The sequence below is a fragment of the Haplochromis burtoni genome, unplaced genomic scaffold (assembly GCF_018398535.1).
Source record: "Haplochromis burtoni strain Fernald_Lab_line unplaced genomic scaffold, NCSU_Asbu1 Contig_438, whole genome shotgun sequence".
Taxonomy (NCBI): Eukaryota; Metazoa; Chordata; class Actinopteri; order Cichliformes; family Cichlidae; genus Haplochromis; species Haplochromis burtoni.
The window spans coordinates 370,494-383,262 of record NW_024582799.1 but is presented as its reverse complement, the minus strand read 5'-3'; the positions used below and the strand labels follow the sequence as shown (position 1 = coordinate 383,262).

General features: G+C 44.1%; 1 protein-coding gene across 1 annotated transcript; it reads right to left on the bottom strand.

Moving 5' to 3' along the window:
• Positions 1-7: 7 nt before the first annotated feature.
• Positions 8-10,674, bottom strand: si:dkey-6n21.12 (schwannomin-interacting protein 1). Its single transcript, XM_042213385.1, has 7 exons — positions 10,248-10,674; positions 7,349-7,606; positions 7,083-7,207; positions 5,954-6,065; positions 5,676-5,801; positions 3,436-3,553; positions 8-3,335 (listed from the first exon to the last, which is right to left on the bottom strand). Exons 2-7 carry the CDS (start codon positions 7,604-7,606, stop codon positions 3,235-3,237), a joined length of 840 nt encoding a protein of 279 aa, XP_042069319.1. The 5' UTR covers positions 10,248-10,674; the 3' UTR covers positions 8-3,234.
• Between the last annotated feature and the right edge of the window lie 2,095 nt (positions 10,675-12,769).

Below are 12,769 nucleotides of genomic sequence, written 5' to 3'. Positions count from 1 at the left end.
CCAACTGCTTTAGATCATTAAACTCCTCCCGTGTAGCTTTGGGCTGATCCACCACCTTTCTCATGATCATGCTCACCCCATGAGGCAACGTCTTGCACTGAGCAGCAGACCCAGGGCGGCTGATGGTCCTTACGTATTCTTTCAGGCCTCATCAGAGGAAGAGAGACAGTTTCCTTGTGCTGCTTTGCCCACCAGAGAGAAGTTGATCTTTGGGAGCTTCATTCCTGGGCTCCTTTCGGTCAGACTTGTCGGGGCTGGATTGATCTCCATGCCCACTTGTGTTTACCACCTGGGCGGTCATCTGAAAGCGTGGAAACCCGTGCAGCTTACACCATCGTCCGTACTCTGTTCCAGGCTCCTCTACACCTGTGCTGGTGGGACGCAACGTTTAAATGATGATAATGATAAAAAGCAGTGCTCCACTGAGACCGCTCTCTTGAAGGTCTAATGATCTAATTTTTTGGCTAGTGCATCTGGCTCTGCCTTGGTTTTCTTCCTGTTTATAGGACCTCTCCTAGAACAGACAGGTTGTCCTCCAACATTGCCTTCATAAGTGGGAACGGGGTTCCGCACGGTTCAGTTTTAGGTCCACCACTATTTTCTTTCTACATGGCTCCTTTACCTGGCATTATTCAATCTTTCAGTGACATTTCTTATCATCTCTATGCCAGTGACATTCAGCTGTATGTCGTTTAAGCCTCATCAGCTGGATAGGTTGTCCACCCTAGTCCACTGCTTAACTGGTGCTACTGATTGGCTCTCTGGCATTTACCTTGTTTTAAACACCAAAAAGACTGAGGCCGTGATCATAGCTCCTCCTGAACTCGATTCTAAAATCAGTCAGGTTTTTGCTTCTTTCTGTCCTGCTGCCAAGTCAAACATTTGAAATCTTGGTGTAATATCTGATTCTTCTCTGGGCCTCGACTTGCGTGTAAAATCGTTGTCTTGTTCCCGTTTCTTTTATTTAAGGAACATTTTCTGAACTGCGACATATGGTCTCCTTAGCTGAACTGGAAAAAAATGTTCATACATTTGTGTCATTGCGTTTAGGTTGTAATGCCCTGTTTACCAGCTTGGGCAAATAGTCTTTTTCTCGCCAAGCTATACAAAATGCTGTGGCCAGACTATTAACAAGGTCTAGCAATCGAGCTCACATTACTCCCATTTTAGATTCATTATATTGGCTCCCAAATAAAGTTTGAAAGTTCTTGTCTTAGCATACAGAGCGCTAAATGGCCAGGCCCCAGATTATTTATCCAAGCTTCTTACAAAATATTCTGTTCACAGACTCAGTTTGTCGGTTGTTCCCTGAACACGACTAAATCCTAAAATCCACAGAGCCTTCCAGTCTGTGGGACAGCCCACCACCACAACTACGTTTGGTTGGCTCTGTGGATTCTTTTAAAAAGCGGTTAAAAACTTTTCTATTCAAACAGGCTTTGTGTTAAGAATTTGTTTCATTTTAAAACTAAAACTTTTTAAACTGTTAATTTTTGTGTTTTATTTAATCATTCGTATTGTCTGTTTCGGCACCTAATGTTCTCGATTATTTTAGCCTTTTGTGTAGAGCTTTTTGTGGCTGCCTGTGAAAAGTGCTCTATAAACAACCTACAGTTGTCACCATTCCAGTGTCTGCAGGTCTACGTTCCAGCTGTTGAGCCTTCGTCTTGTCCACAGCAGAGAGGCTGGTTAACGTCTTCAACACTACACTATCTGTCCTGCTGAGGAGAGGACAGGCTTTAATCCACAGCTCATAATTTGCAAAACTCAGTACAAATCAGCAGAATGGATACTGACTGTGAAAAGCATCACAGTGGACTGGAGGGGCTGTGGGGAGTGGACCTCCTTTTCCACTTAAAGCAATCTCAAAAACTCAGAATGAAACAAACGCTCGTGTTGCTGACCGTGGTAACAATTATTCTAATTAGTTTTAATTTTTCCAGGTTTTGATGTGCTTTGTTTAAACTTCAAATAAATAAATGATTTTTTAAAGATGGCATTGCACTCCAAGAGAACATTTCAATAACAGTGGTCTCCATTTCAACACCTGGTATATTGTAAGACACTGATGGTTTACAAATAAATGTATACCGTTCATATTTACATTCAACTTTTAAAAAGTTTGCTGTTTTTAAACTTGCTATCAACAGCTCATCAGGAATGAGATGAAATACTTTCACTGTGACCAAAAACACGAACAAAAAAAAAATAGTAAATTACAATTTAGGTTAGTCAAGTTAAAAGTGTCAAAATTCAGATTAATACTAAAGATATCGTTTTGTTGTACAAAAGAGCACATTTCATTTATTAACCAACATCAATTAAAAAGTGTAGACAGAAAAGCATGAATAAGACTTTATGCCAGGATCCAAAGATTATATCGAAACAGAGCAAAGAACAGATGTTAATGAGCTTTTCCACATTGGTCCCTTTTGCACTGCAGAGTTAAGAGTTCTGACGTCTCACTCGCCAGGTGGACATTTTACACAGGACTGCTGGAAGGCTTCTTACTACTATGTTAAGGACCATCTCACTATTATGCAGAAATGACTGTCTCTACTGTGTCTGTGGGAGAAATGATGTGAAGTACAAGTAGGATTCTCAAGTTAATAAATGAACATAATGGAAACATAATGCAATAGAATCTGGTGCTAAAACTATTGTTTTTAATAAAAACAGCCCCTTTTTTGAAATGTGCATGACCCTGCTCATCATTTAGCCTGTACAGACACTGATCTGGGTTCAGTGCTTGCAGCTTGAAGGCGGATGATCTAAGAGCGCTTTTCAGAGAGACGGGAATTCCAGTAACACTCGTGAAACCTTTCACCTTTCCACGTGGATCACAATCATTTCCACAAACAGACAAAGCCAAACCTGGATGTCACATTTCCCCCTCATGCTTCTGTGAGGTTTTGACCTTACACCCGTCCTGTAATGTAGCGGGTGTAAGGCACAGGTTTTTACTGACATGCAGTTCTCTGCTGGTTTTCGTTTCATATGTAAATCATCAGCTGATGGACGTCTTTAGCGGGTCAAAGTTTCCCTTACACACCTAAAAACACAGAACATTAAAAGTCCCAGTATTTATAGAGACCAACACTTCACAGTGAGTGACCAGTCCGGCCAACAGCAGCAGGGAATGTCTCAGATGTCGTGGAGAACTTTGTGGCGTTACCCTAATAATGTTTAAGTCTCATAACCACTCCTCCCAGCTGCTCACATGTGGACGTGATGTCACAGTGACGTTAGATCCTGTACCTCCAGCAGCATGGCGTCCTGCTCCGTCCTCAGCTGGTCTCGGACCTGGAGGCGACCCACCAGCTCTGAGCTCAGATCTAACACGGATGAAAAGTTAACCATTAAAATTCACTCTTCAATGCATCAGAGAAAACGGCGCTTTTATTTTTAAACGACGGGGCTAAGGTTATATAGTACCTTGTATAGCCTGGCTGAGAGACGCACAGAGAGCATTCAGCTCCTTGATAGTGAAGCCCTGCAGATCGCTGTGCTCCAAATGTCTCCTCTGGTTTACAGGATCACTCCGCGCTGTGGTCTGAGGAGAGTTTACACATCTTTTAATGAAACAAATCATGATTAACAGCCAAACAAAGAAAAACAAAAATATTACTGCACATATTCACGACCTCGTCCCCCCACAGACAGACAACATTTCAAAATCTGACAACAAGCAAATCGGTGTCGACTTCCCTAAACAGAGATGAAATGCCACACATCTGCCACAGTGTTATAACAGGTACAAGCAGACACGCGACCCTTGAACATAAGTTTAACATCTGTATTTAATTATACGACGGTGCCAAATCACAATAACAGTTGCCTTAATGCACTTTACCTAAATCAGCACAGAGAAAACAGAAGTCCTCCTGTGAGCAAGCGCTTTGGTGACAGTGGGAGGGAAACACCTCCGTCACACCCAGGCTCAGGGAGGGCGCCATCTGCTGGGAGGAGGAAGAAGACGGGGCCGTTCCTTTCATTTTGTTCCCAACAAATGGGAAAATTGACCGGGCAAATCCGATTGAAGTGCTGCACTGTACTTGGGGCCATAAAATGAAAAGTGTCATCCAAAAACCCACAAATGTTGGAAGGTTTCCTTAGCAAAACACAGAGTGACCCTCTACTCTTTAGTCCATATGTGCCACATGTCTGTATGTGGCCATGGGCCCACCCTCCGCTGGAGCCTCCACTGAAGATCCACACTGCATTTCTCTGGGGGATGTTTGCACAAGAACCTGGTGCAAGAGCACCACACCACCTCACCTCTCGAAAAACACAGAGTCTCTTGGTTTTGTTGAGAACTTTCATGCTTACAGGATGTAAGGATTTGTTATCGCTGATGTTTTAAAAGAGAATTATTTCTTCCTCCTCCTCCTGTGCAAAATCAGCGCAAACTACTGGCTGAGACCCTCCAGGACCTACAGCTGATGCTCACTAACAGAAGCCAGGAAGAGCAGCCCCCACATGCTCCACCAGAATGACACCCATCGACCTGAGGATGGCAGCAGATTTCTACTGCCCTCCCAGTCACAACCCTGTCAGCTTTGGCAGCCCAGACGTTGCTAATACTGCTCAAGCTAGTAGAACCAAGCAGTTTTAGTCCATAACTGTGGATTGTGTATGTGGAGCTCAACATCATCAGAAGAAAACTTAGCATTGATACAGTCATCAATAAAGCTCCTGCTCCTGATACAGACTTGGGGAAAAGACGCTGAGCAGCAACATACATTCAAAGAGACCAACTTATGGTCAATGAAAACAACTTCGATTGTGTCCAGATGGTGAAGTGACGGCCAATTTAATAGCAGAAGTTATGAAGTTAAGATCCGAGGTGCACAGAGAAATGAGCAGTCTGTGGGACTGTGAGACTGACGCTGCCGTGTCTCAGAGATGAACATAATATCAGGCTTCTCTGCACAGAACAATCATGTAAGATATAAGACTTGTTGGCAGTTTGGTGAGGCCCACGGGGACAGGTGCAGAGGGGCCTGGAGTCCCGACTTTGGGCTACGTTGCACAGCAAATCCTACCATGATGAGCCGTGGCTTTCCACGCTTTCACATGACTGCCCAAGGTGGCAAACACAAGTGGGCATGGAGATCAATCCAGCCCCACAAGTCTCAGGCGAATCTGACCGGCGACACACCAGGAGTGAAGCTCCCAAAGATCCTCTTCCTCTCTCCAAGGCTGACGAAGCAGCGCAAGAAAACCGGCGCTCTTCCCGCACTTCCACCGATGAGGCCTCCGAATCAAAAACGAGATGACCGGCAAGAGGGGAAGTAGCACCCGGAAGTATATCGGGAGCTGCGCTCCAGCGCCGGTGGAGAAACAACCTCAATACGTTGACTGAAAATTATCCATAGCAGATTTAATCACCAATAATGCACGGCGGTCAAACACCCTAAGAGAGATGATGCTGGACAAAACTGTAGCAAAAACACTTGCACAACACGGAAACACACAAACACAGGTGACAGATAAAAGCGTCCCAACCACAAACTTCATGCACTCACTCCTTAAAGCAGCTGTTGCTGTAATCTGGCATCATATCAATGTTTACACTCCCAGCATGCAGTGCAGGGAGCAGAGGACAGATTCCTATAACTGGAACTCAGTTACATGATAACATAGTTTGTTCCACCTTTGAATATTTGTCTCACCAAAGACTTGTGGTCGGTCCTTAGTCGGTCTCGCAGGTTCTTCAGAGTGTTCCTGAAGCCTCTCGACTTTTGTTTCTCTGGTTTGCTTGAAGGCTGAGGATCCTTGTGAATCTGAACACTTCCTCTCTTCAGCAGAAAACAGACGGCAAATCTGAGCACACTTATGAAATGAGGCCATGTGACAGCGCTGCTACTTCAGCTCTGCGTCACATTCTGCAACTACATATTAACTGTAAGTAATTTGGAACAATCTGCTGTGTTGTACATGAAGTGGTTACCCATGAGCTGCTTTCTTTCTTTCTAACATCCCCTTTCTTCTCCTCTTCCTCCTCCTCTTCACTTTCACTGTTGTTGATGAAGCAGAGCTGGAGATTCATCCGTGTCTGCAGGCTGAGGGTTAGACACCAGTCAGTGGACCACCATGAACACATATCCAATCTGACATCACAGCTGGTTGCTTAGCATCTAGCTAGCAGCACAAAAGAGGAGCGAACATAAAAGGAGTAATAATTTTTTTAAAGTGTGGGGTGATTCCAAATGCAACATTTCTATCAGCTCAACAAAAATCATCAACACACAACCTGTGTGTGCAGTTTGTGTGTTGATGAGCTGAGACAGAAAAGAAAAAGCCGACTTCACTCAGAGATGAGAAAGATAAAGACGGGACAGGAACAGCTGACTGCTCAGTGGGATTTGATACACTGCACATTTAACGCTTGTTCTCATGTTTTCAAATAATAATTTCATTGTACATGTACAGTGACAATAGAAGCTATTCTATTCCATTTTATTCTAAACCACATGGTGTGTTTGTGACGTTATTTGTTTCATGCTGCAAATCAAACTGAGGCAGACTAACTGTGGCCATCGAGTATAAAGGCAGCATGAACAGTGCGCTGTCAGTGTGGAGGAGAAGAGCAACTCATGAAACATCTGCTCACATCTGGCTGAATTCACATGCAGAAATCTGCAAAGAGCAGCAGGTCAGCTGATCAGAACCTGTACATTAAGAAAATCTGTTGGAGCTCACGTTAGAAATTACTGTGAGCGGTGCTTCGTTTCCCCACATGAGCCATCAAAGCTCATTTTAGAGAGTTCCCCACTTTAACCTGCCCTGTACTCACTTTCCTGTTTAGAGGTAAAGTCTCCCTCTCCAACGTGACCAAACGAAAACAGAGCTTAACTTTTGTTGTTAATAAATTCCTTCATTTTGTCTTTAAGATCGGCCATGCAGTATGAGGAAAGCATGGTTGCAGCTCATACTGCACCAGAATCTCCACCCAAAAGACTTTGACTGTGTGCAAACTGGAACTTGCAACAGATGCGAGCAGACTGCAGCGACCGCACACTGAGAGACAAACACGGTGTTAACAGACATCCAGTAAGAAATAAGAGGCGCGCCTGTACCGAGAGGTCAGTGCCAGCACGTGACTATTGCAGGCGTCGTCGCCGTCCTCCCAGCTCTCCGTTCTCCTCCCTCGCTCCTCTTTCCAGCTGACTGGGGCTCCTCCTTGCTCCAGAGAAAGGCCAGTCTGACAAGCACAGCAGCCACATGTTAAAACCATTTCAACAAACCGCGTTACATCGGTAAATATCACTGAACAGGTCTGATCAGCCTACGAGTGAAACTGTACACAAACACCATCTTTCAGCAAGACAGAACAACATCTGACCTTTAACCTCTTCTCCTTCTTCTCTTCTTCCTGCTTCTCAAGCTCGGCAATACGCAGGCTCAGGGCCTCCCAGTGCATGATGGGAAGGCCCAGATTGTCCTCGCTGTAGCGTTCCTGCCAGACCAGCGCTGCCCCCACCAAGTCTTCCCCATCTTCCTCGACCTTGTCTTTGTCGTCGTCACACTTGCCGTAATCATCTGCTTCGTTGCTCTCCTTCTCATCCCGATGTTGTCTCAGTCGTTCCTTCTCTCCCTCCATCTGGACAGCAGGGAAGCACTGGGTTAAAATGCTCGCAGCTTTACATCAGACCGCCTGCTTCAATCACATCCTGATGAATGAAATATTCATCTTCACTGGGATCCCAGTGAAGATTGCATGTAGTCACAATTATAAAACTCAGCCTCTCTACCATAGTTTGCCTTTTGTGGCATCTCTTTCTGACCCAACCAGCCAATCACATGGCCAACCACAACCAGATGGCCCCTCCCCTTCCTGAGCCTCGTCCTGCCAGAGGTTTCTTCCTGTTAAAAGGCAGTTTTTCCTTCTTACTGTCACCAAGTGCTTGTTCATAGATCATCATCTGATTGTTAGATCATAGGCTGTACAATGAGGCACTTAGGAAGGCCTGTCATTAACAGTCTGCAATCAACAGACAACTTCATGAAAGGAAGTACAGAAGCTTCATAACAAGGTGGAACCCACTGGTTACGCTGAAGGATGGGAAGCCTGGGGAACGCCGCAACGTGCCCAGTTCTGGAAAAGATTATTGTAAGTGGACAGAGGAGGCGAAAATGAACGTGCACCAGAATGTTGGGAGCACATCTGTGTAGCTCAGACTGAGCAGGCAAACAAGGCTCAGTGCAGCAGCCTGAGGCCCTTTGCTGGCGTCTTCTTCTCGCTCTCTCCTTCCTGTCACTAGTGATGGGACGTTCTGTATCGAGGCTTCGGAGCGTGTGTCGAGTAATGGAGGGGGCGTTTCCGCGAAGCGCGTATCGAGGCTTGCTTCATTTATGGGAGGAGCTGAAAATGATGACGTCCGAAGCCTCGCTGCCCGGCTGTACCACGTGACTGGTTCATGAAGTGGTTCGAACTTTGCCGCGAGATATGACAGCGATATAAACCCCTCAGACTTCATTCAAAAATGTGGGTGTTTGATGGAGAGTTGCGGTTAGTGAGAGTTTGGAGACCGTTTGGAGGTTTATGAGAGTGAGGAGAGAAAGTCAGGAGAGAATGGAGCCAGCTAAGAAGAGGAGGATGTCCTCCCCTGTGTGGGAACATTTTGATCTTATTCCTCCCAACAAGGTATGTACATTTCTACAGAAGATGTATTTTCATGATACTGATGGTGCAATACAATTTATGTTGAGCTGTCTTGACTTTTGTACAAGGTGAAGTGTTTGCTATGTGCCAGGGAGCTGGGATATAACAACAACACCTCATCCATGCTTAGGCACTACAGAGCTTTGCATGAGAATAAGGGGAACACCGATTGTGGAGCAAGACCAGGTGAGCCATCAAATGCAATGATAATATAGCATGCAGTAATGTTACTAAATGATATAACAATATTATACAACTGTTATAAGTTACGTGTGTGATATTTATATTTGTGCTTTATCTTTATTGTCTTTCCTCAGGAGAACAATCTCAAATAGATGAAGACCTGGTCAGCATGGTGATTGAGGACTCCCAGCCATTTAGCATTGTGGAGGACAAAGGATTCAAAAGATTTGTTAAATCATTAAATCCTAGCTATGTTCTCCCCACTAAAAAGGTCATAAAAGCAGTGAAAATTTAGTTTTTACAGAATAAAATGTGAACAGGCAGGACTGAGGCTCAAAGCCTCAGTGTGTAGCTGTCCATACCTCAACGTTACAAAAGCACAACTACTGTCCACACCCCAACCACACCTCACCTCACAGTAAATGATCATTTCCATTTCAAGCATTTCCAAATAATCATTTCCCATACTGCCACTATAAATATACACAGTATACTGCCATCACTACAATATACATGTTTTACACACTCCTTTTGTTGTTGACATTTACAGGCTGTGTGCAAAATGCCACACTCTTCAAATTCATGCCAGCTATTATTTTTACGTCCAGTAGGTGTCCTGCTAGAGCAAATGAAGCTTCATGAAGCTTCGCGTTGGGGTGAACCAATTGGATGAAAAGCTTCAGTGCTTCATGGGGCTTCATCTGCCCATCACTACCTGTCACCTCTTCACTGTATTAGCTAATAAACAACAGGAAGATGCAGTGTTTGGGTCTATCTACGAGCTCTCTTCTTAAGCAGTGACTGCAGAGGATTAAAGAAACACTAACATTAAAATCATCTTCGTTTGTCCGGGATTACAAAACAGCTATAATTCCTACATTATTAGTGAAATACTTTTTAAACCCTTTGAATTCAATCACACATCAATCGTTTGCTTTCAGATCTACGGTGTTGTGAACAGAAACAAGTTTAAAATAAACGTATCATTGCCAAATACGAATCGAGCTAATTGTATAACCGGTATGAGCAGTTAAATATTCAAAAATCGGGACTTTTTAAAAAAAGGAAAACGTGAGCAACAGAAACAGGACGTTTTCTGAGGAGCACCGAAACACTCAGGGTGCAGCCACGGTTTGTTCCGGAAAACAAGACAACATGTGGGAGAAGTTTGTTTAAATAAATAAACAGCAGTAATGTGAGGTACTGTACTGCTGCATTACAGAGACCTCCCGCAGCAGGGCCTGACTGTCCTCAGGTTTAACTCACTGGAGGAACTTCCACAGCCTAGCTTGAAGCTTCGGCCCTTCCTCTGAAACTTTTCCCCCGCGTGGATTCAAAGTTTGGAGGAAACATCAGACCAGTTCACCGTGTCAGGCCCACTGCGATTCCAACTCACCACTTTTTCGAAATAAAGGCGGCTCTGCTGCTTTCACGGACGGAGAAGTTCTTCAGAGATTTGCCACATAGCTCAGCTCCGTCCTCGGCTCCTCCTAGTCATCTTCCCTCTCTTTCCATTAGGAGCTTCGTCCCTCTGCCTTTTCACCGAGAACTCCTCGTTGTGTCCACAGACGCTTCCTCCTCCTCACTCAGCTGATGTTATTAACTTCTGGTTTATTTCATGCCATATACCCACTTTCTCCCGGTCCAAACCCACGAACAAAGGAATCCCTTGAGAAACTTTCCTGCAGAGGTCCACTTTGGAATTAGGGGTTAACTTCCTGTCGATGCCTTCAAAATAAGTGTACACACAGCCAAAGGTGGGAGGAGGAGACAAGCTGAGGATTCCAACAAAGCTACAGCTGGCGCTGTGAGCGGGCGATAAAACTGTTTCTTATTTTTTTCCTTCAAAATATCTTGGTCAAATGAGCTTGCAAAGAAAAGCGTCTGGACTTCTTTAAGTTGCTTGAAGACGTTTCACCTCTCATCCGAGAAGCTTCTTCAGTTCTAAGGTCAAATGGTGGAGAGTCCCAGATTTTAAGCTCTATGGGAGTGTCCTTAAGAGGGTCATGGGTGTGGGTCACAATCAGCCAGGGTTTCGGGTGGGGTGACCTGGCCCCACCTTATCATGCGATTTCTGCGATTTTTAACTGCTGTAAACCCTGACTGCCACCTTCTGTCTGGCAACTCCCAGGGCTCATCACAGGTGAAGGAAACGAAGATTAGACAAAATCAAGAATAAGAAATGAATTGGTGTAAATACATAGATAAACTAAATGTGCGTGCTTACAAATAGAACAAATGTATCCAAACCAATCAATAAACTTTCTGCAAACTAAAGTGTGTTATTTAAATCAAAAATAACGAATACATAAGAGTTACTGACTTTTAGAGTGTGGCCATGGCTTTGACCATCACAGTAACACAGAGACACACAAGTATTCACATCCACACCTAGGGCCAATTTAGAACTGCCAGGTAACCTAATCTCCATTCATGTTTTTGGACTGTAGGAGGAAGTCAGAGTGCTCAAGAGAAAACCCTCGCAAGATGGGGGAGAACATGCAAGCTCCATAGAAGGCCCCAGTCAGCTAATGGATTTGTACTCAGGACCCTCTTGATGCATGTTCAATCATCCAGGTAAGCAAATCCACAACAGCTGATTCTGTTCATCTGGATGTTTTCAGTGGGAGAAACGTCTCAGGACCTTCTTGCTGTGATGGGACAGTGCTAAGCACCACAATCGGTTACTGCTAACATTTCGGTAGCCCTTGATTAATTCCATTGAATCGTAAGAATAGCTTCTTCTGTGTGAAAACTAAACGTGGATCCTGTGTTTTGCAGGAAGGTGAATAATAGGCCATTTTATTATGGGCTCTGACAGTGGACTCATCTGTGCTAGTCCTCAGCACTGTTGACTTAGTATTTTATTACAGAGATTAGGCCATACCTACGAATTAAAGGTTGGTTGCTGCAGTGGTTTAAATCATATCTACCTGATGGAGACCAATTTGTTAATGGAAACACACTCAGGTTAATTATGGTGTTCCACAGCATAATGAACCTGTTTACAGTATACACATTTCCCTCAGGCAATGTGAAGGCATAGCATACATGTTCATTAATGTGAAAGCTCCATACCACATAGCAGTTATTTAAACTGCATTAAGGTCTTAAAGACATGAAAACCTGGATGAGCTCTAATTTTGTGCTTCTAAATTCAGATCAAACTGAGGTTATTGTACTGGGCCCTAAAAATCTTGCAAATATAATCTCTAACCACACGTGTGTTTTCAGCCATCCAGGTCATGGTGGTCTAAGGAGCTTGGAAATAAAAGCGTCTGGACTTCTTTAAGGTCTGTGAAGACATTTCACCTCTCATCCAAGAAGCTTCTTCAGTTCTTCGAGCAATTGGTGGAGAGTCCCAGATTTAAGCCCTATGGGAGTGTCCCTAAGAGGGTCATGGACCCCCTGTTGATCCTCTGTTTGTTTTTTGTTTTGTTCCCCTCCCTCAGCCTGGTCTGCCACATGATTCTTCATGTTACAATCGAGTTTTGCTTTTCTCCAAGTGCTTGCTCATCAGGGGTTGTTGGTGTTGTCTCTGGATCATTGTTGGCCTCACAATATGAAGCACATTAGATGGACTGCTGTTGTTATTTGGTGCTGTAAAAATTAGATTGAATTGAATCTGAGGATTAGGACAGTGTGTGATATTATTGTATCTCAATGGCTAATAAGCCCATGTGTTTTCAGTGTGTGGCAGCACACAGTGGCACACTGACCAATCACAGTTGAGGTTGTCACAGCTGAACATTTTTAAGACACTTTATGACATTACTGTAGAACTTTGGGATAAACCCACAGTGCATAGCTTCACCTGATGTGCTGCCTCGCGCCCTGGAAATGGTAAAATTGTTGTGCGAGGTAATCTTTGCTAATAATAGTAGATCATCTTTATTCTTAATCAAAGTATAAGTCTTT

What these genes read in the sequence shown, in the direction of transcription:
- si:dkey-6n21.12 (XM_042213385.1), bottom strand. Translation starts at nt 7,606, where the DNA reads ATGGAGGGAGAGAAGGAACGACTGAGACAACATCGGGATGAGAAGGAG. An exon ending in AGAAGGAGAAGAGGTTAAAG is followed by an intron (nt 7,208 to 7,348) that starts GTCAGATGTTGT and finishes TGTGCTTGTCAG; the next exon opens with ACTGGCCTTTCTCTGGAGCA. An exon ending in AGAAAGAAAGCAGCTCATGG is followed by an intron (nt 5,802 to 5,953) that starts GTAACCACTTCA and finishes TTTCTGCTGAAG; the next exon opens with AGAGGAAGTGTTCAGATTCA.